General features: G+C 47.0%; 4 protein-coding genes and 1 long non-coding RNA gene across 6 annotated transcripts; 4 read left to right on the forward strand and 1 right to left on the reverse strand.

Moving 5' to 3' along the window:
* The first annotated feature begins 906 nt into the window (after positions 1 to 906).
* Positions 907 to 3,432, forward strand: LOC101763727 (aspartyl protease family protein At5g10770). Its single transcript, XM_004956802.3, has 2 exons — positions 907 to 1,275; positions 1,952 to 3,432. Exons 1-2 carry the CDS (start codon positions 1,128 to 1,130, stop codon positions 3,244 to 3,246), a joined length of 1,443 nt encoding a protein of 480 aa, XP_004956859.1. The 5' UTR covers positions 907 to 1,127; the 3' UTR covers positions 3,247 to 3,432.
* Positions 3,433 to 4,703: 1,271 nt separating this feature from the next.
* Positions 4,704 to 9,784, reverse strand: LOC101764122 (probable monogalactosyldiacylglycerol synthase 1, chloroplastic). The gene is made up of 8 exons (XM_004956803.3): positions 9,165 to 9,784; positions 8,176 to 8,348; positions 7,346 to 7,507; positions 7,103 to 7,244; positions 6,787 to 7,011; positions 6,365 to 6,427; positions 6,176 to 6,250; positions 4,704 to 5,287 (listed from the first exon to the last, which is right to left on the reverse strand). Exons 1-8 carry the CDS (start codon positions 9,681 to 9,683, stop codon positions 5,051 to 5,053), a joined length of 1,596 nt encoding a protein of 531 aa, XP_004956860.1. The 5' UTR covers positions 9,684 to 9,784; the 3' UTR covers positions 4,704 to 5,050.
* A 1,774-nt stretch (positions 9,785 to 11,558) lies between these two features.
* On the forward strand, positions 11,559 to 11,915 carry LOC111256278. Its single transcript, XR_002676306.1, has 3 exons — positions 11,559 to 11,578; positions 11,733 to 11,804; positions 11,895 to 11,915. It is a non-coding gene; the product is annotated as an uncharacterized LOC111256278 (long non-coding RNA).
* A 2,221-nt stretch (positions 11,916 to 14,136) lies between these two features.
* Positions 14,137 to 16,957, forward strand: LOC101764529. The gene is made up of 3 exons (XM_004956804.4): positions 14,137 to 14,567; positions 16,324 to 16,473; positions 16,650 to 16,957. The coding sequence occupies exons 1-3, from the start codon at positions 14,349 to 14,351 to the stop codon at positions 16,725 to 16,727; spliced, it is 447 nt and encodes a 148-aa protein (XP_004956861.1). The 5' UTR covers positions 14,137 to 14,348; the 3' UTR covers positions 16,728 to 16,957.
* A 1,591-nt stretch (positions 16,958 to 18,548) lies between these two features.
* On the forward strand, positions 18,549 to 26,443 carry LOC101764942 (AP2-like ethylene-responsive transcription factor At1g79700). Of its 2 annotated transcripts, none has more exons than XM_004956805.4 (9): positions 18,549 to 20,657; positions 20,731 to 22,875; positions 23,001 to 23,083; positions 23,391 to 23,399; positions 23,540 to 23,628; positions 23,741 to 23,814; positions 23,950 to 24,000; positions 24,163 to 24,239; positions 25,476 to 26,443. In XM_004956805.4, exons 2-9 carry the CDS (start codon positions 22,700 to 22,702, stop codon positions 26,081 to 26,083), a joined length of 1,167 nt encoding a protein of 388 aa, XP_004956862.1. In that variant the 5' UTR covers positions 18,549 to 20,657; positions 20,731 to 22,699; the 3' UTR covers positions 26,084 to 26,443. The 2 variants fall into 2 exon arrangements, with proteins under 2 accessions (XP_004956862.1, XP_022680128.1); XM_022824393.1 differs by having other exon boundaries at positions 18,549 to 19,553; positions 20,186 to 22,875.
* The last annotated feature ends 1,308 nt before the right edge of the window (positions 26,444 to 27,751 follow it).

The raw sequence follows: 27,751 nt of genomic DNA on the forward strand, positions 1-27,751 counted from the left end.
ATTAGCATCCGAATATCCGATATGACCTCGCTAAAGTTTAGCGCCTCGTATCAAACACTTCGATCTTTCTTCCAGTGTCACGCGCGAATTGCGTTACCGCCAGAACTGAGTAGACCAGACAGTGCACGTCTCCTGCCCACACGACCCATCAACCGACATTGCCTTACCAAGTTGTACCACCCGAAGAAGGAAATACCATCAGTCGTCTCGGTCCCCATTACGCTGCCAATTGCCGCTTCACATGGCGGGATGTCCTACACCATAGCATGCAGCACATGCGAGGCCGATCGATCGAGCTCGCTCGTCTCGTCACGGCGGCACACACAAGCCACTGTTCCGTCTGCTCGTTTGTTCGGAGGCTCATCAATTCCACTCCAAGTAGCACAGTGCATTGCTGCCAGTGCAACGCCTTGGCTTGGCCCTCTGGGGACTGGGGGGTTCGTCTTCCTCCACGGGCTCGCGACTCGATCGCTCGTGGCATCTTCTTCTCCGTGCTACAGTGCGCGCGCCCAGACAAGGAGGGGCTGCGTCGCTCGCTGACCCCCCCGACCCGCCCCTGCTGCGGACATTAATGTCACTTACGCCCGGTTTTCAATGCGTCCACCCACGCACTCTGATGACTAAACTCCCGGCCTCTTTTTCCTCACCACAAGATACTCCTCCTCTTCTCGACTTCTCCCTCTCCCTCCATCCATCCCCATGGCTACTTGACTACTTCATGCTACCACTACTATACTGCTGCGCTGGTAATAAAGAAACGTGTCAGCAGCGAGGGCCTGGGATGGACCCCACCGGGTCAGAGAGAGAGAGAGAGAGAGAGTGCTGCGCTGTGAGCACTGTCTGGTGCTGCGGCCGAGCAAGAGGACATGCATGTGAAGCCCCCAATAATTCCTCTCCTCACCCACAGCGAGTACACCACCGCAACCCCACGCCCGACCCGGCGGCCAGCCGCCAGCTGCTGCGCCTTTGTTCCCATGCGCCGCAGCAAGCCTACCTCACCTCTCACTTGCTCACGCCACCGAGAATCTTTCATTCTTCTTCCCCCTCTCCTCCCTCCTCCGCTTTCTCTCTCTTCTTGAGAGTGAAGTGGAGGGGAAGAATCGCGGCTGAGCTGAGCTGAGCGAGTGATGGCATGGGGAGCTTGCATTGCTGCTCTGCTCCTGCTTCTTCTTGCTGCGACAGGTGGTAATGGTAATGGCGGCGTGCATTGCCTGGAGGAGGGGAGCCGGAGCCGGAGCAGGAGAGCCTTGCAGGGGAGGCACCACCTGAGGTCAAGTAAGTTCCCTCATAAATCACTATCCTTCCTGTCCCCCTTCTCTCTAGTCTCTACTTCGTTTCTTGGTTTCTCCGGCGTTCTTGGATGGATGAGGAGGAATCAATGGGTGGTCGGGGCTGGGGGACGCCAGAAAGATTCAGTCAGTCCCAATGCACCAGCAATGGCAATCCCATTCAATTCATGGATAGTTTCTATTCTTGGCGAATGAGGTGCTGTGGATTCTATTTACTCCCGTTCTGGAAATGCTTTTGATTGGAAATTGTGCGAATGCTACTGTTAGAAATGCACCTTAATTGGATGGAAAAACAAAACAGACAAGAACTCATCTTTCACATGAAAAAAATGGAGGCCGCCAAGATGGGACTGTCACGAGGAATGCGATGCGATTTCCATGGTGCTTTTTCGGTTTTTGGGGTCAGGCCTCCGGCAGTGCCAGAAGTAGCACGTCCCAAGTACTTTTTAATGTGGACGGATTACATAAACAACGATAAGAATAGTAAATTACTAAATTTCCATGTGGTAGGTGGTGACACCATCCCAGATTTTTCAGCTGCTGAAGTGTGCGCGCGTAGAGAGAGAGAGAGAGAGAGAGAGAGAGAGAGAGAGAATCGTGACTCTTCTTCATCCCCGTAGACCATGGTGTTCACTCACTCCCGATTTGGTTGGAATGTTCAGGAGCGGTGGGCGGCGCCACGGTGCTGGAGCTGAGGCACCACAGCTTCAGCTCGGCGCCGAGCAAGAGCAGGGAGGAGGAGGCCGACGCCCTCCTGTCCTCCGACGCCGCGCGCGTCGCGTCGCTGCAGCGGCGCATCGAGAGCTACCGGCTGATCGGGAATGATGCGGCGGCCGTGGCGGCGTCCAAGGCGCAGGTGCCCGTCACCTCCGGCGCGAAGCTCCGGACGCTCAACTACGTGGCCACCGTCGGGCTGGGCGGCGGCGAGGCGACGGTGATCGTGGACACGGCCAGCGAGCTCACCTGGGTGCAGTGCGCGCCGTGCGAGTCGTGCCACGACCAGCAGGACCCCCTCTTCGACCCGACCTCGTCGCCGTCCTACGCCGCGGTGCCGTGCAACTCGTCCTCCTGCGACGCGCTGCGGGTGGCGGCGGGCATGTCGGGGCCCGCGGCAGCGTGCGGCGGCGACCAGCCCGCCGCCTGCGGCTACACGCTCAGCTACCGCGACGGCTCCTACTCCCGCGGCGTGCTGGCGCGCGACGAGCTGAGCCTCGCCGGGGAGGCCATCGACGGCTTCGTGTTCGGCTGCGGCACCAGCAACCAGGGCGCGCCGTTCGGCGGCACCTCCGGCCTCATGGGGCTCGGCCGGAGCCAGCTCTCGCTGGTCTCCCAGACCATGGACCAGTTCGGCGGCGTCTTCTCCTACTGCCTGCCACTGAAGGAGTCCGACTCGTCGGGTTCCCTAGTCCTCGGCGACGACTCGTCGGTGTACCGGAACTCGACTCCGATCGTGTACGCCTCCATGGTATCCGATCCTCTGCAAGGGCCGTTCTACTTCCTCAACCTCACCGGGATCACCGTCGGAGGCCAGGAGGTGGAATCCTCGGGGTTCTCGGCCGGCAAGGTGATCGTCGACTCCGGGACCGTGATCACCAGCCTCGTTCCCTCAATCTACAATGCCGTCAAGGCCGAGTTCCTGAGCCAGTTCGCCGAGTACCCGCAGGCGCCGGCGTTCTCCATCCTCGACACCTGCTTCAACATGACGGGGTTTAGGGAGGTCCAGGTGCCCAGCCTGAAGCTCGTGTTCGACGGCGGCGTGGAGGTGGAGGTGGACTCCAGCGGCGTGCTCTACTTCGTCAGCAGCGACTCCTCCCAGGTGTGCCTGGCCATGGCCGCCCTGGGATCCGAGTACGAGACCTCCATCATCGGCAACTACCAGCAGAAGAACCTGAGGGTCATCTTCGACACCTCGGCGTCGCAGGTCGGGTTCGCACAGGAGGCTTGTGGGTACATTTGACTTTGACTGGGATTGGGGAAGCCACGAGCTATATATGTGAATATCTCTATACTTGCAGATTTGTTTCGAGATTACCTCGGGTGATTGGCAAATGGTAATACAGTATTTAGTTGCTGGCAAATCTACAAGCATCCACGATTGCTTCTGGAGTATCTGTTTTTTTATGCCAATTCCTTTTGCCATTCATCCAAGATCAATTGCATTGCAAGAAACCAGTGGGGTTCTGCGTTTAATTTTGTAACTCATAGGTAATGTAACTGGGCAATTGTCAGCTAAACCCTGCTGCAAGAACATCCATCTATACAGCCTTGTGGCAGAAACAAATCAGTGAAAAACGTAGGAATTCCAGTTTCCAGCTGTTTTATGAAAGGAGCTACGCAATGCCCTGACAAATTGTATAAGACATGTCGAGAAGCACATGAGAGAGGGATGCGGTATTATAAATTTTTTATGCAACTGAAAAGCAGATCAGGCGATGCCGGCCCTTTAGTGGTCAGAATTCAGACATGGAGGGCGTCGCTGCCTTTCCATTCGAGGACACCTGCAAGAGAACAGCTCACGGGGAATATATATACACACACGCACTGTGCAGGAATGTGATGCTACAGAATACAGATCATATCATGCCGCATGATGGTTTTTCCATCGGTATCACAAAAGAAAAATGAAGAAAATCTAGCGTCACTTTGGTAAATCTCAACCCGCCCCCACTGCCGGTCGGAGTACAAACTAATGGCGCGAATTCTCGCAAAGGAATAGGTTGTAGGTAAACATTTATTTATTGTTTATTTATAAATGCGCAGAGTTGTGTATCTCCATTTTAAACCGTGGTAAAAGTTTGACACTACACACTAGAGATAGTAGTTATTTTACAGGAGAGTCCATGCAATGTTAAAAAAGATAGGGTGCTTCCCATTTTCAGTCATGCACTTGAGAACAAACATTATGCTTGAGAAACCAAAAAACTACAAAAACAAAAAAGAAGAGTTATAGTACGATCACGGACGCACAATCCGTGAAACCAGTACAGCACAGTCGCTAAGCATAACGAGCTCACCTGACCTGACGGTGTCCCCGCTCCTGACCCGCGTGCCGGAGCCGCCCTTCGGTGGGTGAGGTGCGGGCAGCGCAAGCGACCAAGGAACAGGCTGTGAGCCAGAGCCAGGCCACAGGGAGGGAAGGAAGAGCCCTGCCGCATCCGCATGAGCTATAACGTTGCCAAAACAATTCGTTCATATCCACCAGCTCATGGTGACGCTAGTATTTTCGAAGGGGTTTAGGATGAGCGCCTGACACTTAGATCAGAGGACAGGGGATTTGCCACATGCAGGAATAGTGCCACTGGGTGATGGGGCTCATGAATCAGGGAAGTGTCAGTCAAGTAAGCAGTAGATGGACAGAGCTCCCATGTTTGACTTGACCAGATCCTACCACAACCTCTCGAGGATAAGATGCAGTCGCTTCAAATAATTTATGTGGGCAAATGAATTGTTTATTCGATCATCTGAAGAAAATCCATGTCTTCCAGATAAGCCCTTGGGAATTTCACTGGGCGGGAGCTTGGAACCCTAGAGGTCTAGACCCACTCAAAGCTCCAGACCTGGCCAGACCTTTGCATTTACAACAGTTCTGATCTGAATACACGAGCGAACTGAGTGGGGAAACAAACTTAGAGAGCTCAAATAATTTCACTGCTCTCATGGAGACATTTGAAATCAATTAATATTTCCAATCCTCACAATCAGCTATAACTAGTGCCGCATGGGGAAAAATGTCAAACTAAAAAAATGGAAGAAACGACCTTTTATGTTGCGCATGCGTACTGGGGTACGAAACATTTTTGCCTGACCAGCTCGTGCAGATCGTGGACGATTTTGAACACAGCATCTGGGCGAGCAAGTTTGAGGCAATTCTGGGACATAATTCTGAATTCGTCCGACTTTGGGCCAAACCAGTCGGCGACTATGTTTGCAATCTGTTTTGGAGATTTCGAGAACTTCCCGCATCCATTTTCAACAACGTACGGAACATTGCCAGCTTCCTGTGAATAAATAATTTTTGTGATAAGACATCGTGCTTAACAAAGTTAATACTCGTAGGTTTATTGAGATGTACTAGGTTGCTGATATGTTTCACTCTTGACATGATAAAATGCCTCATCGACTGGCCAAAGAAATAAAAAGTACTAATCTGATGCATACAGAAATAAGTGACATATTGCACGGTTAGCAAGTTATATTGGGGGGGAGAAGAAATAGGAAGAATCCTACCCAGCGTATATGCAAAAACTAAGGTTTTCCATTTCCCAAACTTTGAATCTCAGTTTTTTAAGATTTTAGGCTTTGCCCCTTGGGTGCCCAAGAAGTAGCATTACATCTAATTTTTTGGCCTGCCAAAAATAAGGTCAAATGATGTTCTGAATTCGCCCTTTAGTAGAAAACCAATGTGGTCAATTTGACTGGTCTCAACAGAACATAGACTAGACTGGCTTTCCTTCCATTAGCACCATCCAAGGGTATAGGCTTATGGCAATGCAAGTAACAATTTGCTTATACCTATAACTTTGTATAGGTCATATGGCATGAACCACGATGAAACAAACTGATGATAATCTTCAATGGGCAAGTAAATTTCGGATATGTATCCATAAAAGAACAAGGCCATGATTTGTAGCTAAGCTTGCGCTCGATGGTACATGAATCTATAGCAGTAAGGCATCATGCTATTTAAGTGACTTTTAACTAACCACTTCTCTAAGATTTGTAACATAGAAATTGGTCAATGGCCCAGGGGTTAATTCAATGTTCTGACAGCCTATATTTGAGGACAGCAAAATGTCAAAATGGCACATGGTAACAACAATATGGATCAGCACCGTGAAAAGAAAAACAAATCAAGCAGACTCTACAATGGGTGCTAAAGAAAATACCTGCCCAGCAATATAATCATTTAGAATAATTGGTAAACCACGGATCATCGCCTCTGCGATAGTACCAGGCCCTGCCTGAAATTCAACATAAATCATGTATTATGACATCGCCACCAATCACGAAAGTTGTATCACATATTCAAATACAAAGTGCATGATTTGAACATGAGATGCTAATGTAAGGCGTACCTTGGTAATGATACAATCACAAGCACCCATACATTCTTCCATCTTTGTAACAAAACCTTTCACCTAGATTTTAAATAGAAAACAAGGATTAAAAAATCTGGATAGTGTATAACTTGCTGGAGGTTGAAATACAAGAGACATTTTTAGTTAAGAGACATATTCAGTTCACTATGTCCAGATAATGTTTTTGCCGCAATAAACAGATCAGGGTCATGTATTCTAAGTTCGTAATATGCAATTGCTGCTTGCCTAATTACCACGAATAATGTGGCTTGGCTTAAGTTCACTGAAGCTATCTACGCAGTTGAAAAGATTGGACAAAAATGGTCTTGCTGAGGAAAGAGCAACTCAAGGAACTGGTAAAACGACACAGTTATAATGTTAAAATTATTAGATGTTACAAATCAGCTTATAGGGAGTACCTGAACTGGAACTTTCCAACTTATCGACTGCAATCGATTAACCAGCTTCTTATTACGTCCACAAATCACAAGTATCTGACCAGTGGGTTCCCCTAGGTTTTCATCATACAGAGTATCACCAAGCGCTTTAGCAGTGGCCTCAATAGGACCCATCCCTTCACCCCCACCCATCAATAGAACAGCAGGCAGATCTTCATCCATGCCTAATTCTCTTCGCAGTTCATCCTATAGCAATAGACAGTACAGTCAGTAACTTCTGACAGATGGAAAAGATTCAGAATAGTAGATGCTACACAGACACTAGCTGATTGTGTACCTTTGGTCGAACAGGCTTGACAAAAGAGGGTCGAACAGGGAGGCCATAGACTTTAATCTGTGAGGGCTTAAGTCCAGCTTTTAGTGCTCTCTTTTCCACTTCAGTTGATGGGCAGTAACATCTAGTGACAAGCTTGTGGAACCTAAAGTCCAACAATAGAATAGCTATTTCATTGTAAGGGTGTATGTCTCACATTGTGGTAAGAAACTAAGAACAGTTAAGCGAACATTGAAGCCAGCATACCATGTTGGGTGACAAGTGCTGAGATCTGTAATAACTGTAGTGAATGGGATCTTATCCAAAAGACCTTTGGATCTTAGAATTCGGAGGGGCACATGTTGCATTAAAGGATGTACACTGATAATTACATCTGGTTGGTACTTCATTAGGCCTTTTGCAACCTCTCTGCAGAAAGAAGTGGCAATTTCTAATTATATAGCTACCCTACTTTTAAAAAAAGAAGAGGAGGTAGCTACAGTACAACACAACTTGCATGAAGTAACCATGGTCTACATTCTCAAGCAGGATTTGTGAATCCTACAGACACGTCATTTTGCCATCACAAGCAGTCATCGTAGGACAAAAGCCCTAGGATATAAATGGTCTGGAATACTGAAGGTGGTCATCATTGTTCTTCATGATTATCATTGTTCTTCAAAAACTTTATATTAAGAGAACTTTAGTTCATAATGGGCAATTGCAGGTCAAATACCGCAGGCACATAATTTTTTGCTTTTGACTCTAGAATGAAGCAGGAAATTTGGGGTGAAAAAACTCACGCAAATAAAATAAATATATAGAAGGGAAAGAAAAAAATAAAAAATGGCCATAACAAATTTTCCTAATCTAAATTGCGCAGTGGTTACTCTGCAGCTGTACAAGGACAACATCTAGAAGTGTAAACACTGTGGTATTAAGCAAAATTATATGAAAACAGTGTACCTTATTCTGCACTACAAATATACATGTCTGCACTACAAATATACATGTCTAGTAATTCATGAATGTAATGAGAAAACTATGAAGACCCTTCCATGATGTAAAATAGAACTTTTTGTGATGTAACTAGTAACCTTGCTATGAATGTGGATGTTGCAGCAAAATGTGGCTGATGAATTACACGCGGTGCAGTACCATAGTATGTCATCTTCCACAAGGGTCCATGTTTCACCAAAAAACTATAGCTCCTTGGCAGTTGGTTGAATGGCCATGGAGTGTGGTCGGTCCACAAATCAGTGACAAATACCTGCAGCAAAGTTCCTTTGTTACAAATAAAACAAAACCTATAAACATTAATATTGACAAAAGTTCTTAAAAGTGAACAGCACAAATCTGTAACTCTTTCATTCTAATAATATTGACAAAAGTTCTCAAGAGTGAACAACACAAATCTGTAACTCATCGTTCTATATCTAAGAATTAAGCCAATGCATAAAGACACTAGCCACCACAAGTGGAGAAGTGCCAACTGCCTAGACTCCTTATCCTATTATAGACAGCAAAGGCAGCACTAAAGTTAAGCTAAACCATCATGTGTCATATCAGTACTGACTATTTTATCATTCCAACAAAGATAGGTTGTGACTCAGTGATACCAATGAGCACTACCTTGCAAACAAAAGGACATCCTTCTTCTCCACTAAAAGGACAGCGTCAACACAGCATTATGCTAAAGCATCAGAAAAAGGTAGGGTTACAAGCATAGCAAAGACAGTACCTTGCGAAACCATTTATTCACAATTAGTTGCAGTGAGCACATCGACCTAACAGGGTAGGCAACCTTATTAAATGCCAAACAGATAACAGCAAAATCAAATCACCAATCAGTTGCTCCATTCAAGTTCTTACAGCTTATAATGGGATAATTCAAGCAAGACTGCAGAGTTTGATAATGCATCGTACAACATATAATGTGGTGACACTATTAAGAGTGTACAAACCTATAGTGGTACACTGCTACTGTTAATGGTACGCAGAGCTTAGAGAACAACATGTTACATGTGCTGATGTGCAATAAGTACTATGCAAATCAATAGCGAAGAAAATGGGAACGAAACCGCACCTGGTAGTCGTCGCCGAACTCCTGTGTGAAGGCGGCCTTGATGGCCTCCGCGGACGCTCGGTGCCCGCCGCCCGTGTCGCTCATCAGGATCAGCACCTTCTTCGGCGCCTCGGCCCGCGCCGCGGCCTCCTCCACCTCGCCTACCGCATCCACATCCCCTCCGCCCCCTCCCCCACCGCCGGCGCTACCCCCTCCGCCCTCGCCCCCGCCGAGGCCCAGCCCGAGGGACGCGAACCCGAGTGGAGAGATTTGGTTCCCGTGCAGGCGCACGAACCGAGCGAACTCGCCCCACATCCGGTGGAGGCGCGACGCGGCGGTGGAGGCAGGGCCCGGGGCGGAGATGGCGGCGGAGAGCGCGCGGGCCCCGCCGCGCGGAGGGCGCGGGAGGAAGGAGGCATGGTGGGAGGAGGGCGCGGGGGAGGCGGAGAAGGCGGCGCCGGGGAGGGGCGCGGAGAGGAGCGGGGAAGGGACGCAGAGGAAGGCGGCCGGGAGCGCCGGCTCGGCGGTCGGCGCGGGCATCGCGGCTCGGTGCGGGCGGCGGCCGAGGAGGTCTCAGTCTCGAAACATTCGAGTGCGGTGGTGGTGGTGGTGTGGGGGAGAGGGGAAGGTGAGCCACACAGCCGGGGAGAGGGATGCGCGTCGGGTTTTGTTCGTGACGACGATGGGGTTGTTGCCTTGTTGGGTTGGGTCCGTGTGGCGTCCCACCCGGTCGCGGTCGGTGGCCGTTAGAGTTGGCAAGGCGTGTGAATTTGATGTGGGTTCCGGCTCATGACCAGCGAGGTCTTTGTTTTTGCAATTTGTGAGCTTGTGACCCGGCAAAAGATGGTCCTGAAAAGTGTAAAAGATTCTGCCTAACCACTCATACAAATGTGAAGTCGGCAAAATTAAGTGAGACATGTTACATGTGATTAATTAGCTATGTTTATGTTTTCGTGGGCAACTTTGTTTGATATACTTCACTTTTTTTCTTCCATGTGTTGGATATTGTTATAAAATTTCTTATATTTAGTACAAGTAAGATGACGTAATTAACAACTCAGTATTGACAACCTTATAGTACGACTCTTGTTTCCAAACGGTGGAAAATGTGAAGCATGCACTCTATTTCCAAATGCAATTCCTTTAGGACATTGATCCCCTTAAGCAACTCCAAGAGTTCCTTAAAAAATTCTTCCCCAAAACGATATATTGAGAACTATGCTAAAAATATTTCCCCTAAAAACATATCAGCCAACAGCAGAACGCTAAAAACTACCCCTAATAATTTAAAAAAGTTCACGTCGTCATAATTGGATCACTTACTTCTTGGCACAGAGACGCTCCCCGCCCTCGACAACCTTCAGGAGATCGAGTTCTGTGATCATCATCGGCCGACTCCGGAGCAACCACCAACGCCTCCGGCGTCCACGTTCCGCTTCTCGGCCACCCTCCGCGCCGCCACCACCTGTAGGTGCCACAACCCCGACGGCGGCCCATGTAAGGGATCCGCTTCCCCCGCTCCAGCAGCTCGGAGTCTCAGACTCAAGTTTCAAGAACTCGTCATCGAGGATGCTCCGTGTCTTGAGAAGTTGCTGTGTGCTCAACGTGTAGGCTTCCATGTATCTGTCATGGCAGCACCAAACACGTGAACTTGAGTGGAGGCCCCATGCAATCGTGCTCCTGCGAGGCTCTCGGAAACAATCAGATCATGCGCGGAAACAGATCAGCACGTGGGAATGAGCAGTTGGAGGGATTGGGGAAGGATCGGACTCCCGCGTATATGCGGGACGATGGAGGTGTTTTTAGCGTCCGCGCATTTTTAGGGAAGGATTGGGGGTGGTTGGATATAAGTTTTTTCTAATTTTCCCCTAAATAAGGTTTTAGGGCAATTTAGGGGGAGCTGTTGGAGCTGCTCTTAGAGTAACTCCAAAATGCTGCTAATCTTTACCCATACCTTCTTTAAGGAAAAAAGGAAAAAAAAAGAACTTCAAGAATCCACCTAAAACTTTTCTAAAAGATTGGCGATGCGAAAAACACCCTGGCCGCGGATATTTTCGAGCGCTTCCCAATCCGTCCCCCCACCTCTTTCCCGCGCGTGTTTTTTTCCTGGGTGCATGCACCAAGTGCCGGCCGCCGTGCCGGGGCCGCCCCGCAACACCCGCCGACCGCCCCGCGCCGTGCGCCGCCCCCCGCCACTGCCCCATGGGGCACGGCGTCAGCTGTGCCCGCACTGGCGACGAGCACGACTACTTTCGCACGGCGCAGCTCGGGGACCTCGACGCCCTCACCGCGCTCCTCGCCGCCGACCCCTCCCTCGCGCGCTGCACCATGCTCCACGACCGCCTCTCCGCGCTCCACATCGCTGCTGCCAATGGGCGCATCGAGGTCGCTCCTCTTCTCCAGTCACCCACACCATGGTGAATCGGCACAAGCAGGTGCTGGATCCCATTCAAACTGATGCCTTTTTTTTTTTTGCAACTTGCAAGGATCTCTCTGCTAGCTGTTGAAAAATCTCTTTTGTTTTTACCCCCGGAAAGAACAAAAATCTCATCTTTTTTTCTACTTGCTTGCTTCTTGTTTGTGCTCCAGACTCCGCTGATGCTCGCGGCGATGCACGGCAAGATCCACTGCGTGCTCAGGCTCCTCCAGGCCGGCGCCAATGTGAGAAAAGCTTCAAATTCCTTCTCCTAATGATTCCGCCGCTTGCAAGACTCACTCACTAATCATGAAGCCGTTCGATTTGTGCATCAGATCTTAATGTTCGATTCGGTGCCTGCAGGCCATCCTCTCGGCGGCACAGACCACGCCAGTGGCCGACTCATGGTGAGATTTTGTCTCCTCGTGGCCCGATTAGCTTCTCTTCCTAAGTCAAATTGCAGATGCTAATTCAGGTATCACTCTCTACTGCAGGTTCCTGGTAGCACATCATTGCATCTGGTGGCTCGCCTGGTGCCATGGGCCGGGTGTAAATGGGCTCAATTATAAAGATGTGGTCTTTTTTTCAATTATTGGGGGTAGTTTTTAGCGTTTTGCTGTGTCCTGATACGTTTTTTGGGAAAAATATTTTTAGCATAGTTTCCAATACCTCGTTTTGAGGAACTCTTGGAGTTGCTCTTATATAAACTCATGATCATCTATTCTAAAACTCACCCATAAATACTAGTGAGGCCTAGCAACAAATAAAAGGAGTTGCCTCTAAAAGTTGGACTCATGCTCTCGGGTGTCCTCGCGTTCCCGGAGATACTCTCACATTTTATTGTTACCTTGGTAAATGTTAGCTCTTCTATTATTTCTTTGATGTGTACTGATATATGCACATATTACCATATTGGGTAATATCAAGGTTCCTGCTCCAAAAAAAAAGTTGAGACTTATGATATGCGCCAACAAGGCAGGTTCCAAGATTGGCCAAGAAAAGCTGACCTATTATGATTGTGCTAGGTGTGCGAATATGTTTAAGTCAAACTGTTTTAGTTTCGGTCTAGTTTAAGAAAATATATTAAAATATATAATATCAAATAAATATACTATCAAGACACATTTCGTGGTAGATTTAATGAAGCTTATTTGATATTATAATTTTAGTACATTTTTCATGAACTTAGTCGAAATTATACAAGTTTGAAGAAGTGAGGACAAAACCAAAACACCTTACTAACTAATGGCTAACTTTGTAGGTTTTTCCCTTGACTACAATTTATACTAAGTATGAAAAATACTATTGGTTTCATGTGGTATTAAGTTTAATTATCTGTCTAATGTATTTAGAATTTTTTTTGCGAATACTCATGCTGAGTCAAGGACTCAACCTTGAGTGGATGGATCTCACCACAAAAAGGAATCTAATCAAATCAAGCTCAATTTGTTTCAATAAAATATTTGTATATATGAAACTCGTTGAAACTTTTATAGGTTGTCACGTATGTGCGTACTTTATGTTTAAGCTTAGCGCTACATGTAAGAGAGCTTAGCGTTCTAGTGATAGTTAGGTCGTGTAGTACATTCAGAATTTCAGATTAAGAACGATGCCAAAAATGCCACTTACAGCCCTGGTAATTCCATTTAATTTTCGGCATTTGCGTTTCAGTAGCCAGATTTCAGGTTAAAAGAGATATTCACTTGGGTATAAGTTTTGGATTCCCCCTCTCTCTTTTTTAGAGTTTAAGGAGAAACAGACCCTGTCCATATCCATTGCAAACAGGACAAACAGGTTTAAGCAGTTACATCTTCAGTGCCTCAAGCCCCACACAGGCATTAAGAACTGTTAAAAAGCCAACAAGCTAAACAACAGTACTACAACACTCCAATTACATTGAGAACCACCTACTCAATTCACCTCAACTGGACCATCACTCTCTAGCTGCACACAAAAGGAGTACTGGTAGCAACTGGGAAGCCCTGCTACCGTCTTCTTTGCCTTTTTCCTGTTTTACGGGTTGGTGTTGATCACGAGGAAGCACCATCTTTCCAACAAATCCTCCCCGGCATCGTCGCCGGCGCCTCCAAGCTGCTCAGCCATGCATTGTATCTCTCCAGATGTTTTGCAGGGCACAGCAGGATCAATTCCTGAGCATTCCTGACATACTCCACCAAAGCCGCGAGAGGTCCTTCCACCTGCAGTTCTGAAAACATATCAAGTTCCTCGGTTTCTAAATAGCCCACATGGCCGCGGCACAAAACATATTCATCACACAATGCTTCTTATCACTCATCCAAAATCTAGCCACATATTCAAAATCCCTAGAGCCATCTGTGCCACCCATATCAGCTAGTCCTACCCAAATCTGTTGGGCAACCACACACCCAAAAACAGGTTCAGTTTCAGCACAGAAAAAACAAGTGTTGTCTTCTAGTTTTCTTCTCTTAGCTAGATTCTCTCTGGTTAGTAGTTTGTTCTTTGAGAGCAGCCACAGAAAAATATGAATTCCTCCTCTTCGCCTCACCGCTACATTTTTCTTTGAGAGGACTCGTCCTGCTGCCTGCTACCGTGTGACTCGTGCAGAAAGTTTCCATCGGCGCGAGTCCAGGACGCCACACCGGCCAGCCAGCCAAAGACGACCCGTTAGTCACATACCAGCACTACATTTCAGCCCAGTACCACGCGCTTGGTCCACAGGACAGGAGGCCCGGAACCCGAACCTCTCCCCTTCCTTCCTCCTCCCCCGCCCCTCCTCTACGGCCCCCGAAGCGGAGCCCCTCCGACTGATGCAGACGCCGGCGACCACCTGCGGGGCCCACGCGCCCGCCTTCGCTCCATTCCCCCGCCACGCCGCCCCTCCTGGAAGCTTCAGGAAGCCCTGTCCTGGGTCTTCTCGGCGGGCGCCAGGGCTCCGGCTCGTCGCTCCCATGGCCTCCACCGTCAACTCGCCGGGGAGCTCCTCCGACTTCGCCAAGCGCATCGAGCGCGCCTGGCTCATCTCCCAGGTTCCCCAGACTCCCTAATAACTCGCTGTTCGGTGACGTTTGTTTGTTCGATCGGTCCGGCATGTGATGCGTCAAGTTGTTGTAGTCATTTTAGGAACACTCGATAGTCGTGGCTGTGGGCGTGTGGCTAGATTGCGCCCCTTTGTGCAAGGTGTATGTTGCAAGTGCAACACAGTATCTGGGTTTGGGGCCTTGTATGTGAAACTGAATGGTTGTGGCGAATTCTCTAGCTGATGATCATCTGAATTTGGCACCCTTATCAGGAAAGATTAATTATGTGTCCAAAGGAGGACAACAAATACGCTGTTGCCATTGGTGATTCAAACATCCATTTATCCTCTGTTGGTAGAAGATTCCAGGAATAGTTTATGTAGATGTTGAACTCTTAATCCAAATGTAAGGTACTGTTTATTTTTTAAAAAAGAAGAAGGGCTTCATAGCATTTTGGGTGCATGCATTCGGACATACTAGAAATGAGTGGGATGAGTAATGAATCAGACGTTATGATGCGTGTCTTCTATACAGACTTTCCTTACGAATTGGACGGTTTCATGTGAAATTCCTCAACAGATCTTTAAGTTGCTAATTTGGGGAGCTTAGCTAGCTCTTCTGAGAAGTTGGTTGAGAAGGGTTTCAACTCCTCGCCACATTTTGCCAAACGGCTCCTCGTGCCAAAATTCTGGCATGCCACAACTCATGGCAAACAAATTATTCACCATACTCACGGTAAGTTTGGGCGAGAAAAAGGGTGTATGGCAGCTGAGGCCAGAAGCTAAGAAATTGCAGCAAACCATGCATTTAGTCATGTACTAAACAACAGGCTACTTGGTCAACCTTGTGGCCCATGCCTAGTGCAGTGGCAAACCATCCATGGTAGTGAATCAACACCCTCTTAGCTTCATTGAGAACGCTTAGCCAACTCTCATGTGTGGCAGAAGAAGGCTTTGATTTTGTAAAATTTGGGGGACTTCAAGTTTCCTTGTGAAGCCCAAGCTAAGAACCCACACCGTTTGAGTGAGTTTAAACTACCAGTTCATTAAGCTATGTAGAACCTCTTTCAAAAGACTTACCTTCTTCATCCTTTACTGACTTTGCATATCTCTCTATGCGAGCATAAGAGCATTGAACAGCTTCGTTCATTAGGAGTTTCTAAAAGAAGCATTACAACTTTTTTTTTCTTATATGATAACTAATGAGAGAATTTGTAATACTTTAGCTTTGCAGAGTGTGGTGCTGTATTCAACAAATTAACCCTCATTCTAAGGCATATTTGATATGCTAGGAGTGATTCATTAATTCAATTACATGTGTGTAAAAAAGAAGGAGAAGTGTTCCAAAGTTTTGGAAGATCATGCTGTTGGATTTTGTTCATGTATGTGGCAATAACCAAATTTGGAGAAGATGGATTGGAAAATGGAAATGCTACTTCTTCTAATTGCTTGCTTTTAGTTCTCCAAAGCTCAAACTAATAAATTGATAACTAATAAAAGAGATACAATGTTAATTATATGATGCACATTGCTTAAAAGTTATAATTGCATTATTTATTATGAATCAAATTGTGGACACCTTACCGAGAGGGCAGCTAAATAAAGGTCCCAAGTTTCTTGTTATTTCATCATTCCAGGCTGGTGATTAGAGAAGAGAATTAAATTTGATCAGAACTGGGCAAACCTAATCTTTTGTTCTATCTGCAGCAGTGCTATTAGTTGCTCAGTCTTGTGCTGCAGTCTAACATTCATGATCTGGTATGCAGCAACCAAGACCAATTTCTTGCTCTTCCTGTCAATCTGCTGGCCATGTGGAGTGCAAGTGGTGTGCAGGCACAGGTTTCTTTATCCTTGGCAACAACATGTTGTGTGAAGTACCCTCAAGAAATACAACATGCGTGATATGCTCTGGAAAGGTTGTTTGTGTACCTTGCCATTCATTTTTGATTCTGCTAATACATCTAAATGCAGAACACTTAATGTGAAATAAGTATACTGTAACTGTACAGTACTTTTGCGCTCCATGAACACGTTCATTTGACATGACTATGAAGTAATATATTAACTTACATAAGATATTCTTCTATCCCAGGGTATTGCAAGTTGTGCTGATTGCCAAGGGACTGGGTTTCGTGCCAAGTGGCTTGAAGAGCCTCCTGTTGACAAATGAGCTAAGGAAATCAATCATAATGTAAATTTTACCATTTCTCAGTAAAATAGCTAATTGTATGAACCTGTGTCCATATTCTCCATATGCAACTATGGCACTACTATTTTCATGTAACTGCATCAGTCCCATGCCTATGGTGACATGTTGTTAATTACTCTACATACCATTTCTATAAGAATATGAGTAGCGAGAGGTATTTCTCACTCTATCTCGCAGATTTTACCTCTGTACTCTGCATCTTTTCTTGTGCAATGAGCTACATGCAGAAAAGTAGGACATACCGTTTCTCTTGCTTGTTTTGTATGTAAAAAGATGAAGATGCATAGTGCTATTCAGGGAACTAATATTATCTAAACATCACGGTGAGGAAATTTATTACCATTTCTGTTTAAGTTATTCATAATTTCATATGCACAATACAATGTTTCCTGTTCCAGTTATATTCTTTTTCTTTAATGTATTGTATAATCATGGGATCAGATAATTTATGTCAGCATTTATGTTTTCTTAGCTCTTTTCTTCAACCAGATTTCCTTAGGCCATGACATGGAAAAATGCCATGTAAGTCTACAATAGTGAAATAAACTGCAATTTAACTATAAATCAGAGAATGGTCTCATCTCATGTTAGCACCAGCCAATAACTTGACATATGAAGGCAAAAGAGCCAACCTTCTAAAATATGTACAGGCCCCCAAAGTAAAATGAGAAAAGGCAGTAAATTGTTTAACATCTATGGATCACAAGTTTGCATGGTTTCATTTTAATATTGTCAGTTTAATAGGTTACAAATAGGCCCTTGCAAATTGGAACACTTTGGCTAGTTGTAACATGAGTAGTGGGATTCACCCCGTAGTAACTGTTGTTTTTCCAGTTACTTACCTCAGTAGATGTTGCAACCTTGAAATTTTCAAGCCAAATCATCATTGGAAACACAGATTTGCCCTGCTGTAGTTGCATATTGGCGTTCTTTGCAACAACAGTATTGAGTGTTGTTGTTCATTTTAATCCATATGCAGAAAATACTTCCAGTTGAGATCAACGTCGGATTAGCTGTCTACAAATCCTTGTGCGTTGTAGCTTCTCTAGTAGCCAAATGTTTTTGGAACTTGGAAGGATATGCTGCTTTTGTATTAAGCAAACAAACCCGTTCTCACACTGCCAGAGCACTTTTGACGACTTATGGATAAACTATTTGAGTATGTGCATTTCTTTGTCAGCGTGGTTGCACATATTTCTGATAATTGTTTGGCACCATATATCTGATCATTTCCTATCAGATGAAAGGGTAGGTTTTATCTGTCTGTTGCCAGGAACAAATATTAGATCAAACTGAGCTGGCTTCTAAATTCAGAAAATTGTTACTTTTTAAATCTGAAATTCGATGAGAGCAAAGCTGCCCTATGTAAACCTAAATAGTTGTGGTGTGCTTTTGTGTTTTCTGGTAGTAAACTACTGAAGATGCCAAAATCCCTTTCAGCACCACTTTGAGGTCTGCAGCATTTTCCTTAGCTAAATGAATTTTATATGGTCATTCATGGACTTACTGCCTTGACTTAAAAATCTAATCATTCCATAGCTGTTTACTGAATGAAGTTATTAGTTGGCTTTGGAACTGCCTCTTAACCTATGCGTTAGGGCCAAGTACACAAAGGACAATGTTTCTATCTACCCTATGCTTACTGTTTTCTTCCTTTGGAAGTAAATGAAATTATCCAAAAGATCTGAAGGGAAGGGATAACATTGTGAAGTACAAATCATGGAGCTTGCAATATTGTTATACCGCTATGGACAACTCAGTTATTTGTCCTCAGCAATTATGGCTTTTATTCTAGGGATGGTTTTGTTTACCTCTGCTGTCCATTTGGTTAATATGTTGGAAATTCCAAAATGGTCATTTCTAGATCTATGCTGATGGTTGAGCAATGCATATTGCCAAGGTATATTGCAGTATTTCAAAACATTAACGAATCAGCAGTGTCTGTATGTTTTCTGTTCCAAATTTATTTCTTTTCAATGTAGCTTTGTGCTTCTGCTGATTAACTTGTAACCACAATTTTATACTATGTTGTATTGTATGAGGCTGTATGCATATGCCATCAAATCCTTCTTTGGGAGCTTTTATCTTGGGCAAAACTTAAGGTGGATGATTTTGAGAAAAGGGGATGATGCATTGATATTTCCCTATTGTCTTTTATATTTTGTTGCGGGCTATTTTATCTTTTCTGTTGGGCTCATTTGGCTATGGGGTAGAGATGGTGTCAGCAGTTAAGACAAAAATTGTACCAAGGATTGGACTGCTTTGAGCCATACAACACAGATCCTCCAAATGGAAGTAGCCAAAGCTGTTGTTTGGTTGCCAGTGCAATTGATAGAACTTGCAGCGCAAAACAAAACGACAATTGATTGGAGTTGTATGAATTGATTGTGACTTTTATGGCATATAAGCGTTACCCTGAAATGTGAAAGGTCTGCATTAGATATTTGGATTTTATACAGCGTATCTGCAAAATAATGTCTCAGTGTATAGGATCCTGTAATCTCTGTTGTCTGTACCTTTACCTTTGATAGGGGGGCTTGAAATTATATATCTTCATGATTAGAAGGCTTACCTATGAGTTTTTGCAGTTTTATTTCTTTATCTGGCATATTCAGAGAAAACTGACCTGGTATATCAAATGATCAAAACCTACCTTTTTGTTATGTGATGATTGATCAGGACATTTAAAGAAGCCATGGAGGTGAACAGAAGAAAGACAACCCAAGGTCATCTCTAATCATCCAATAAATAGTTATGATTTGACAAGCCCACTCTCCATTTCTTCAGGTACATTCTCAAATCGCTCATACTGTCCCATCCAGACGGGAGATTTGGATTGCTATTTTATTTTATTTTATTACTGCTGCTATTGAGAACTGGATGAAAATGATGCGCACATTGGGAAATTTGTCATGCCCCAAATATCCCTATGCATGGAGCTCAATCACACAAATACATTAGGGGATCCATTTGCTTGTCAACCGGGGAATCTTAAGGCGTTGTCGGAATTTGTGTTAGCACTCTGCAAAATAATGGTGCAGAGTTGGGTTTGCGTGTGGTGCTGGTTTACTCTGTCCAGTCCAACCATAAGAAACATCATTAGTCCATTTGGTGCATGGTGAGCGAGGCATGCTGAACCTGATTGGTCACCGGGAGCTGCTGGGGCGTATTAGGTGTGACTCTCGCAATCAGATTGGTTTGGGACGCAGGTGGCTGACTTCAAGTCCTTTTGCCCCCAGTTGCCATTGCGGTCCTGAACTGAACATCAGGTGTAGGCATTAAGAATTGTCCATCTGCAAAATCATGGTGGGGATCGTCTCATTAAAAGGTTTTCTTTAGATAGCAAGGTACGCAAAATAAATTAGATTTTTTCTATTGTCACTGATTACAGTTGAATGCTTGGCTGTTTTTATGTCCAGCTGGCAATTGACAACAAGGTAATGAATTCACCAGTTGGACAGGATGAAAAGGCTCATTATACTATTTATTATGCTTTGAGTATAATGTACTGTAAGCCAATCTTAGATAACTTGGTCCAGTTTTACTGTACTCTGGAGCACCTCTGGATTGTAAGAGGTTTAGAGTATTATTAGAATCACTTTTTACATAATAAGGATATCAAAATTCTTGTTGGGATGCATTCCTAAATCCTAACCTCAACTCCTTAGGAGACCAAACTTGAGGTCGATCCTAGATCTTAGAGAAGCCCACTCTCACTTCATTTTCCTCCAACATTGTTGCATTGTTTCACCATTCACTCGCATCATATGTAGCATTCCCGCGTTTCAAAATCCTATGCTACTTGGTATTTAACAACATGTCAAGCCAGCGATCTTGGAAGTGCGGCACGCCGCTGCGGTGGTACCTGGACGGGTGCTTGGCTCGGCACAGGTACCTGTCCCATCAGCAGGTTAACATGCCTGCTTCAGTTTCTGAACATGCTTTGAATCTTTGTGGAGTTCAGACTCGAGCGGCTTCGACTCCGGTGATGGTCATGGATGTGCATGTACATCGGTATCACTATGGACAACACGGGTTGCCGTTGGCCCGTTGCGGCGTCATTAACTGGGAGAATGTACCGGTTTTAAGGGAGGGAGGCGGATCGTGACACCGGACAGTCGGAATTCGTTGGGGGTTGCTCAATTCCGTCATAAATTCCAGCCCATATTCTTCAAGGGGCTCTTTCCTCTTGAGGGAAATGATTCACTCCACGTAAGAATAAAGTGATATTGGCGACGGAAATCTACCCGGGTCAGTCAAACGTGACACTGGCTCACTCTTTCCTCCTTCACGATATCGCTGTCTGCTTATTGCCAAACTCATTTTCCCTCAAAAGTATGAAAACATTTGTACTTTTCCAAAGAAAAGTGAAGTACATGGAAAAATAAGAAGCCCGACAATGCCGGTTTCTGTCAAGGTCAACAAAAAGTCTCTGTTTCAAGTTGTTTTTACGAAGAATTTAAACATTCGCTCGGAGAAAAAGCGAAGGTAACCATCATTCTTGGTTTGCGTTTTTCCTCTGATTCCGCGGAAATTCTTGCATTGTTGCCTCGGAGAAATCCGTACGACGGCTAATGGATCGCGGAATAATGCTCACAGCTCACCATGAATGGTGGCTGCTATCTCGATGAGAAATGGGGCTAAGACTTGGGGAATGCGACTTTTTGACGCTTGAGCCAATGTTTGGTCAAATGAAGCAGCCTGTTGCCTGTTGTTTGTCTGTTTGAGCTCACAGGGAACAAGATTATTTTGACATTATTCTCACAAGAATTGAGAACACAGATAATTCAGGGAAGTGTTTGGATGCCACAGAGGGAAAGATACATATTTCAAAACACATCAAGAAATTCCACAGGAGTTCCGAAATAATTTCTCAGATGACAAGGTAGAGTTGGCAGTTGAATCCCAAAGAGGCATATTAGAACCGAATTGTCTCGAGTTCCTACATTTTCCTTCCACACTCCAAACGGGAATAAGCCTCCAGGACACTTTACAGCATCAAAACCGTGAGATAACGGACAACAGGATTTACATAAAAGCGGTGCCATTCTTCACCAACATTGCAGCATGCAGAACAAGTGATCAGTGATGAACACCTTACTTTCATCATGCACCATATACCAGTCTCTGTCAAAATTTTCTTCCCATCGCTCTCTGCCGTCACCTCTCCATCCCTCTTGTTTTCATAGTACAGTACCTGCAGCAGCGTCGAGTAAGGCCGTAAAAAAGCCCCCATTATCGACGAACACGACCCTTTTACGTTGTTGTCAGAACGTCAAAGGGAAACCGGCTCCTAGCATAGCATTCTCGATGGATGGAGCTCAATGCGGCTAGCTGAAAAGTAGCAAAAAACGTGGGTGCTGATCTGATCTGAGCCTGTCTCACGGTGCGCCGGACTTTGGTACGTGACGGCTGAAAGCAGCATCGCGATCTTGCGGAGTGTATCTGTGTATGTCGTAGTGGAGCTCGGTCAAAGTGGTGATCTTGCTTGCGGGGATGGGGAGGCTCCATGGCTTGCGGAATTAGGAGGACGGGGGAGGATTGCGCGTACGACGTGGCGCAAGGATCACCATCAGATGATTCCCATCTGGCCGTGGCGCTTCGCCGTATCACAAGCTCGCTAGGGACAACAAGACGCCGTTCTTAGCCGGCCAATCAGATGGATCAGAAAATTTTAGAGAGAGAGATAGAGGGGAGAGAGGAGAGAGAAAGGCCGGCTGGCCTCTCTCTCTCCCGTCCTTCTACCTCCTCTGCTCATTTGGCATTTGCCCTGCTCTCCAAACACCAACTAATTTTGCCGCCCCATCACCGAGCCCTCCCTCAGTCCCTCCCTCCCTCTCTCTCTCCACATCTTTAAAACGGCCACCTCCAGAGGCCACCATAGTTGGCCACCCACCTCTCTGCCTCTCCTCTCTCTCACACACACACTCACAATGGCCAAGCCGCGCAAGAACAGCGCCGCCGCCTCATCCACCAACAGCAACAGCACCGCCAGCGCCGCCGCTGCCGCAGGAGACGTCGGGCCGCGCGCGAAGCCGAAGCGCACGCGGAAGAGCGTGCCCCGGGAGTCCCCCTCGCAGCGCAGCTCCATCTACCGCGGCGTCACACGGTGAGTCCGTTGGCTAGCTATAGCTAGAGCTCACGGCGCCGTGGCCTGTCAGCCAGCCGCCGCTGTGAATTAATTCCCCGCTGCTGATCACTCACGGCGGCGCTTCTCCGGTGGCACGCATGCAGGCACCGGTGGACGGGGCGGTTCGAGGCTCACCTGTGGGACAAGAACAGCTGGAACGAGTCCCAGAACAAGAAGGGCAAGCAAGGTCAGTGGTTTTAATCCTCCCCTCTCTCCTCTGCTTGCTGAATTTTTTACCGCGCTAGCGTAGCAGCAGGCCGACGGTCCCCAGCCAAGATCACGATGCTATGTCCGATCCTCCTACCAAGGGGGGCCATATAAAAAGGCATAGCATAGGAGTAGGAGTAGCTTATTGGAATATTTAAGATAGTAATACTGTGACAAGCTTATTTAATCACAGAAGCTGTTTGATTAAGCAGTGAGATCGATGATTCATCAGAATAGGACTCTGACCATCTTGTTCTTGCTGCTCTTTTTGTTGTTGGTGCATGCAGTTTACCTCGGTGAGGCTCTCGAGTCACGACCTTGGCATGACACGAGAGGAGCTATAGCTACACTCCTCTCTCTCTCTATCTCTATATACACATAAAGAAAAAGAAGAAGACGCGTGTTGCTCACCGTCGTCTGTGTGCGTGGCATGCAGGCGCGTACGACGACGAGGAGGCAGCGGCGCGGGCGTATGACTTGGCGGCATTGAAGTACTGGGGCCCCGACACCATCCTCAACTTCCCGGTACCGCCAAAATTCATTTGTCGCACGCGCCGGCACCACCCCAGCACACAATTTACAACAGCTTCAAGTTCCTCGGCTTATTTCTCTGCTGCCATCTCGTGACATCTCTCAGGCGTCTGCGTACGAAGAGGAGCTCAAGGAGATGGAGGGGCAGTCCAGGGAGGAGTACATTGGATCCTTGAGGAGGTAGGAGTACTATACAAGGCTTTTTTTAGTTTGACAACAAATTCGATCAGTGATCATTTTATATTATCGATCAGCAATACCGAATTTACGTCTATGCTTAACCAAAATAATCAGGTCCATGAAATTTATCCGCAGGAAAAGCAGCGGGTTCTCCAGAGGTGTCTCCAAATACAGAGGCGTCGCAAGGTAATTGATCTCTACGGCTTATTGGAAACCCTCTTCTTTTTTGGCTGGGAAAATAGTGGAAAAACCATTTTGTTCTAAACGATCCTCAAGCATACATGTAGTAGAATTGGAATACAAATAAAATCAGTACAAATTCATATGCACCGTCAATCTTTATTACAGACATCACCACAACGGGAGATGGGAGGCGAGGATCGGTCGTGTTTTCGGGAACAAGTATCTCTACCTCGGCACTTACGGTAAATTCATTTCCTTGCAAAAAGTAACCGCTTTGCTGGAATATACAACACTACAAAGTAATAACGATTTTCTTTTATCGCAATCCATGAGCCCTGTAAAGGTGCACCAAATTTTTTTTTTCTATCTATACTATAAGATAAAGTGCACTGTTTTTTCGAGCTACATAAAGTGAACTAAGTTTGGAGCCATTTTGTAATATAGAGTCAACTCAATTTTTGGAGCTATGAATTATGGCTCCGTACTTGGCGTATGCCAAGCCAAATCCGAGTAGTGTTAAGTGCAAGTCGTTCGGGCGGCAACTGTACTGTAGAGCAAGCCTGCGCTCGTACAGGTATGTGCGGGTGTGGCCCCGGCCCTAGCGACGAATGTGCCATCGGTCACATCGGGGTACGAATTGATTGACCATATGAATTCCCAACCAATTCCTGCATCCTCCTCCGATTGTAATGGCTGACTCCAACAGCGGCGCGTGCACAACACGTGTTCCGAGTGCTGGAGCACCTGTTTGGAATTCTCCTGTACTGAATTCTTGCAAAGAAATTCTATCCCTATGCGTAGAAATATACGTAGCACTCTTGAGAGAAAAAAAACTGTCCACCATGATTTAAATATGAACTACTAGCTAGTCCATGAATGATCACGAGGTTTGGGAAATGGTCTAGATGAAGCAGTTGGTGATGAGCTGATGATGCAGGAGGCGAGGTCATTTGGGCCATTTGGCAGCAACTTGAATTCCGGTTAGTTGGGGGAGATTAGATGCAGTGACCTCACCTCACTGACGTCGACCCCCCCGGCCGGGGCCAGCAGCACCAACTTCCAACGGCCCCCCTGTGCCGCTCTGCACTTGTCGGAGCCTACATCCATTAACACTGAGATTAGCCGCAATCAATCCTCATAAAAAGGAGGAGGTGTAGGACCTGTAGTACACCACTCTAGCGGAGCAAAGATCGACACGGTGGGTGCGCTACGTACGCAGTTTGCACCTAATCCTCTACTGAAACTCTCAGACACGTCCTGATCAGGTTCAGGATAGCCTTGGGCAAGAGTCCATGTATGGCTCCTTGACGGAATTTGCAAGATTCGTATGAAATCCATGAGTTCACAGCTAACAAAATAATAAACTCAGGAAGAATCGCAGCGATTCTCAGAGAATACGTTCAAATTTCTCTGGAAAAATTGCGTCTTTCGGTGCTGATCGGTTGTTGACAACGTGGACCTTTTTCCGTGCACGGCAGCGACGCAGGAGGAGGCGGCGATGGCGTACGACATGGCGGCGATCGAGTACCGTGGCCTGAACGCGGTCACCAACTTCGACCTCAGCCGCTACATCAAGTGGCTCCGCCCGGGCGCCGACGGCGTGGCCGCCGCCGCCGCCGCGCAGGACCCGCACCCGATGCTGGGCGGCCTGGCGCAGCAGCAGCTGCTGCCGCCGGCGGACACCGCCGCGTTCCAGCACCAGGGCGGCGCGGAGTTCCCGCTGCCGCCGAGGACGTCGCTGGGCCACACGCCCACGACCTCGGCGCTCAGCCTGCTGCTGCAGTCGCCCAAGTTCAAGGAGATGATCGAGCGCACGTCGGCGGCCGAGAGCGGCGCCACCACGTCCTCGTCCTCGTCGCCACCGACGCCGTCCCCGTCCCCGCCGCCGCCAACGAAGGCGCAGCATCAGGCGGCCGGGGACGGCGGCGCCGCCTCGCCGCAGTGCGGCTTCCCCGAGGACATACAGACGTTCTTCGGCTGCGAGGACGTCGCGGGCGTCGGCGTCGGCGTCGACGTTGACGCGCTGTTCTTCGGCGACCTCGCCGCGTACGCGTCGCCGGCGTTCCACTTCGAGCTGGACTTGTAGCTCATCAGGCTCGATTTACACTATGGGCCGTTAATTACTTTTAATTCATAATATGATTTTTTGTCGATAGCAGAATCGGATCACCAGGTTCCCCAAGAAATGGTGAGGGAAACACAAACAAGAGCAGGATGTAGCACAGACAGACATCACCTAGTCTGTTGAGAGATTTTACAGTGGTAGTGAGGTTTACTGAACAATTAAGATTGTATTTTTTTTTTTCACCTTGGTAACCTGAGGTAGAGTGAGTGTGAGCGAGCAAGAGATTGTTTCATTTGTTTCATTCCTGAATCCTGACATAAAGAAAAACAGCAACCATATATACACATATATTCACAAACATACCTGATAATTTGTTTTCTCCTTAAAAAAGTGCATCATGTTCTTATCTGTAGTGTTGCTTTGGTTCACATGGATGGTCCTGTCTCCTGTCATGAGCAATCCTGTCAGTTAGTAGGCTGGTTTCTGAAGCCCTGTCTCAGCATTCGAATTCTGAAGATTTGCATCCACTCATACTTTTACTACCACAGCTTACAGCGCAAGTACGCGTCTAAGGCCGTGTTTAGTTGGGGAATTTGGGAGGTGCCAAATTACTGTTACAGCACTGTAGCACACTGTAGCGTTTCGTTTGTATTTGTAAATTATTGTCCAAATATTGACTAATTAGGCTCAAAAGATTCGTCTCGCAAAGTACAACAAAACTGTGCAATTAGTTTTTAATTTCATCTACATTTAGTACTCCATGTATGTACCGCAAGTTTGATGTGATGGGGAATCTTCTTTTTGCATAGTGTCAAAGTTGGGAGTTGGGAGTAACTAAATATGGCCTAAGATTTGTGCTTGAGGTTGAGGACGTCCTTGCTCTGCGCGTGTGCCAGCACAGTTCTGTCGTGCCAGAGCAGAGCAGGGCGCCACGGCGGCGATGGCTGGCCGTCAGATCGTGCGTACACTGGCTTGGCTGGAAAACGGAATGGCCAGTCACCGGGTCACTCCTTCACTGTCGCAGCGTCACTGGCTCGTCCGGTCATGGGCGCTTTTCACACTGGCGTCGTCCTGGCATGTGCCCCCGTGGGGCCACGGCGGCGGGAGCTCGATCGGCGCTGGCTGCCCGTGCGCGCGCTAGCCACTCGTTCTGGACGGCGACGTATCAGAACGGCTGGCTGCCGGGCGGTCGCCACCCGCCGGCCGTGCCGGGATCTGGCCGGCCGGCCGGCGGCACACGCGCGTCACCTTTCACCTACGGCGAGCCGTGATTTGGCATGGCTGTTGCCTGTTGGCTGGTTCTTCTTCGTTGACGACGACGACGGACGAACGGTGGTGCCTCAGGGAGGAGGTCTTCGTAGGCACCGTCGCTTTGTCAGTAGCTGCTGTTACGGCTAAACGCACCCGTTGGATTGGATTTTTAGCAGGTGGTTGGCTTGTCTCCGTCTCTCTGAATGTACTCCATCCTTGCGTTTGGCCTCTTTCGGTGTCGCGGTGCCACTGCCAAGGAAGATCCTCATTTGTCGTTTTCCGACAAAAAGCTTGGTTTGTCTGTGGCCATGTCGCGGCGGCGGAGGATGCAAAGAAATTGCAATGGCAGTTTCTTGCCGTTAGAACTGAACTGCACCGCATGGTTTTAGACCATTTCTGCATCCTTGGATGATGAGAGGACACGTCTTTCCGGACCTG

Source organism: Setaria italica, chromosome II (genome assembly GCF_000263155.2).
Source record: "Setaria italica strain Yugu1 chromosome II, Setaria_italica_v2.0, whole genome shotgun sequence".
NCBI lineage: Eukaryota > Viridiplantae > Streptophyta > Magnoliopsida > Poales > Poaceae > Setaria > Setaria italica.

Coding starts and splice junctions, on each gene's coding strand:
- LOC101763727 (XM_004956802.3), top strand. CDS start 1,128: ATGGCATGGGGAGCTTGCATTGCTGCTCTGCTCCTGCTTCTTCTTGCT. Junction 1,276..1,951: donor GAGGCACCACCTGAGGTCAA/GTAAGTTCCCTC, acceptor TGGAATGTTCAG/GAGCGGTGGGCGGCGCCACG.
- LOC101764122 (XM_004956803.3), bottom strand. CDS start 9,683: ATGCCCGCGCCGACCGCCGAGCCGGCGCTCCCGGCCGCCTTCCTCTGC. Junction 7,245..7,345: donor AGCACTTGTCACCCAACATG/GTATGCTGGCTT, acceptor GTTGGACTTTAG/GTTCCACAAGCTTGTCACTA. Junction 6,251..6,364: donor GTGATTGTATCATTACCAAG/GTACGCCTTACA, acceptor GTTGAATTTCAG/GCAGGGCCTGGTACTATCGC.
- LOC101764529 (XM_004956804.4), top strand. CDS start 14,349: ATGCAGACGCCGGCGACCACCTGCGGGGCCCACGCGCCCGCCTTCGCT. Junction 14,568..16,323: donor GCGCCTGGCTCATCTCCCAG/GTTCCCCAGACT, acceptor TCTGGTATGCAG/CAACCAAGACCAATTTCTTG. Junction 16,474..16,649: donor GCGTGATATGCTCTGGAAAG/GTTGTTTGTGTA, acceptor CTTCTATCCCAG/GGTATTGCAAGTTGTGCTGA.
- LOC101764942 (XM_004956805.4), top strand. CDS start 22,700: ATGGCCAAGCCGCGCAAGAACAGCGCCGCCGCCTCATCCACCAACAGC. Junction 23,815..23,949: donor TACATTGGATCCTTGAGGAG/GTAGGAGTACTA, acceptor ATTTATCCGCAG/GAAAAGCAGCGGGTTCTCCA. Junction 24,240..25,475: donor TCTCTACCTCGGCACTTACG/GTAAATTCATTT, acceptor CGTGCACGGCAG/CGACGCAGGAGGAGGCGGCG.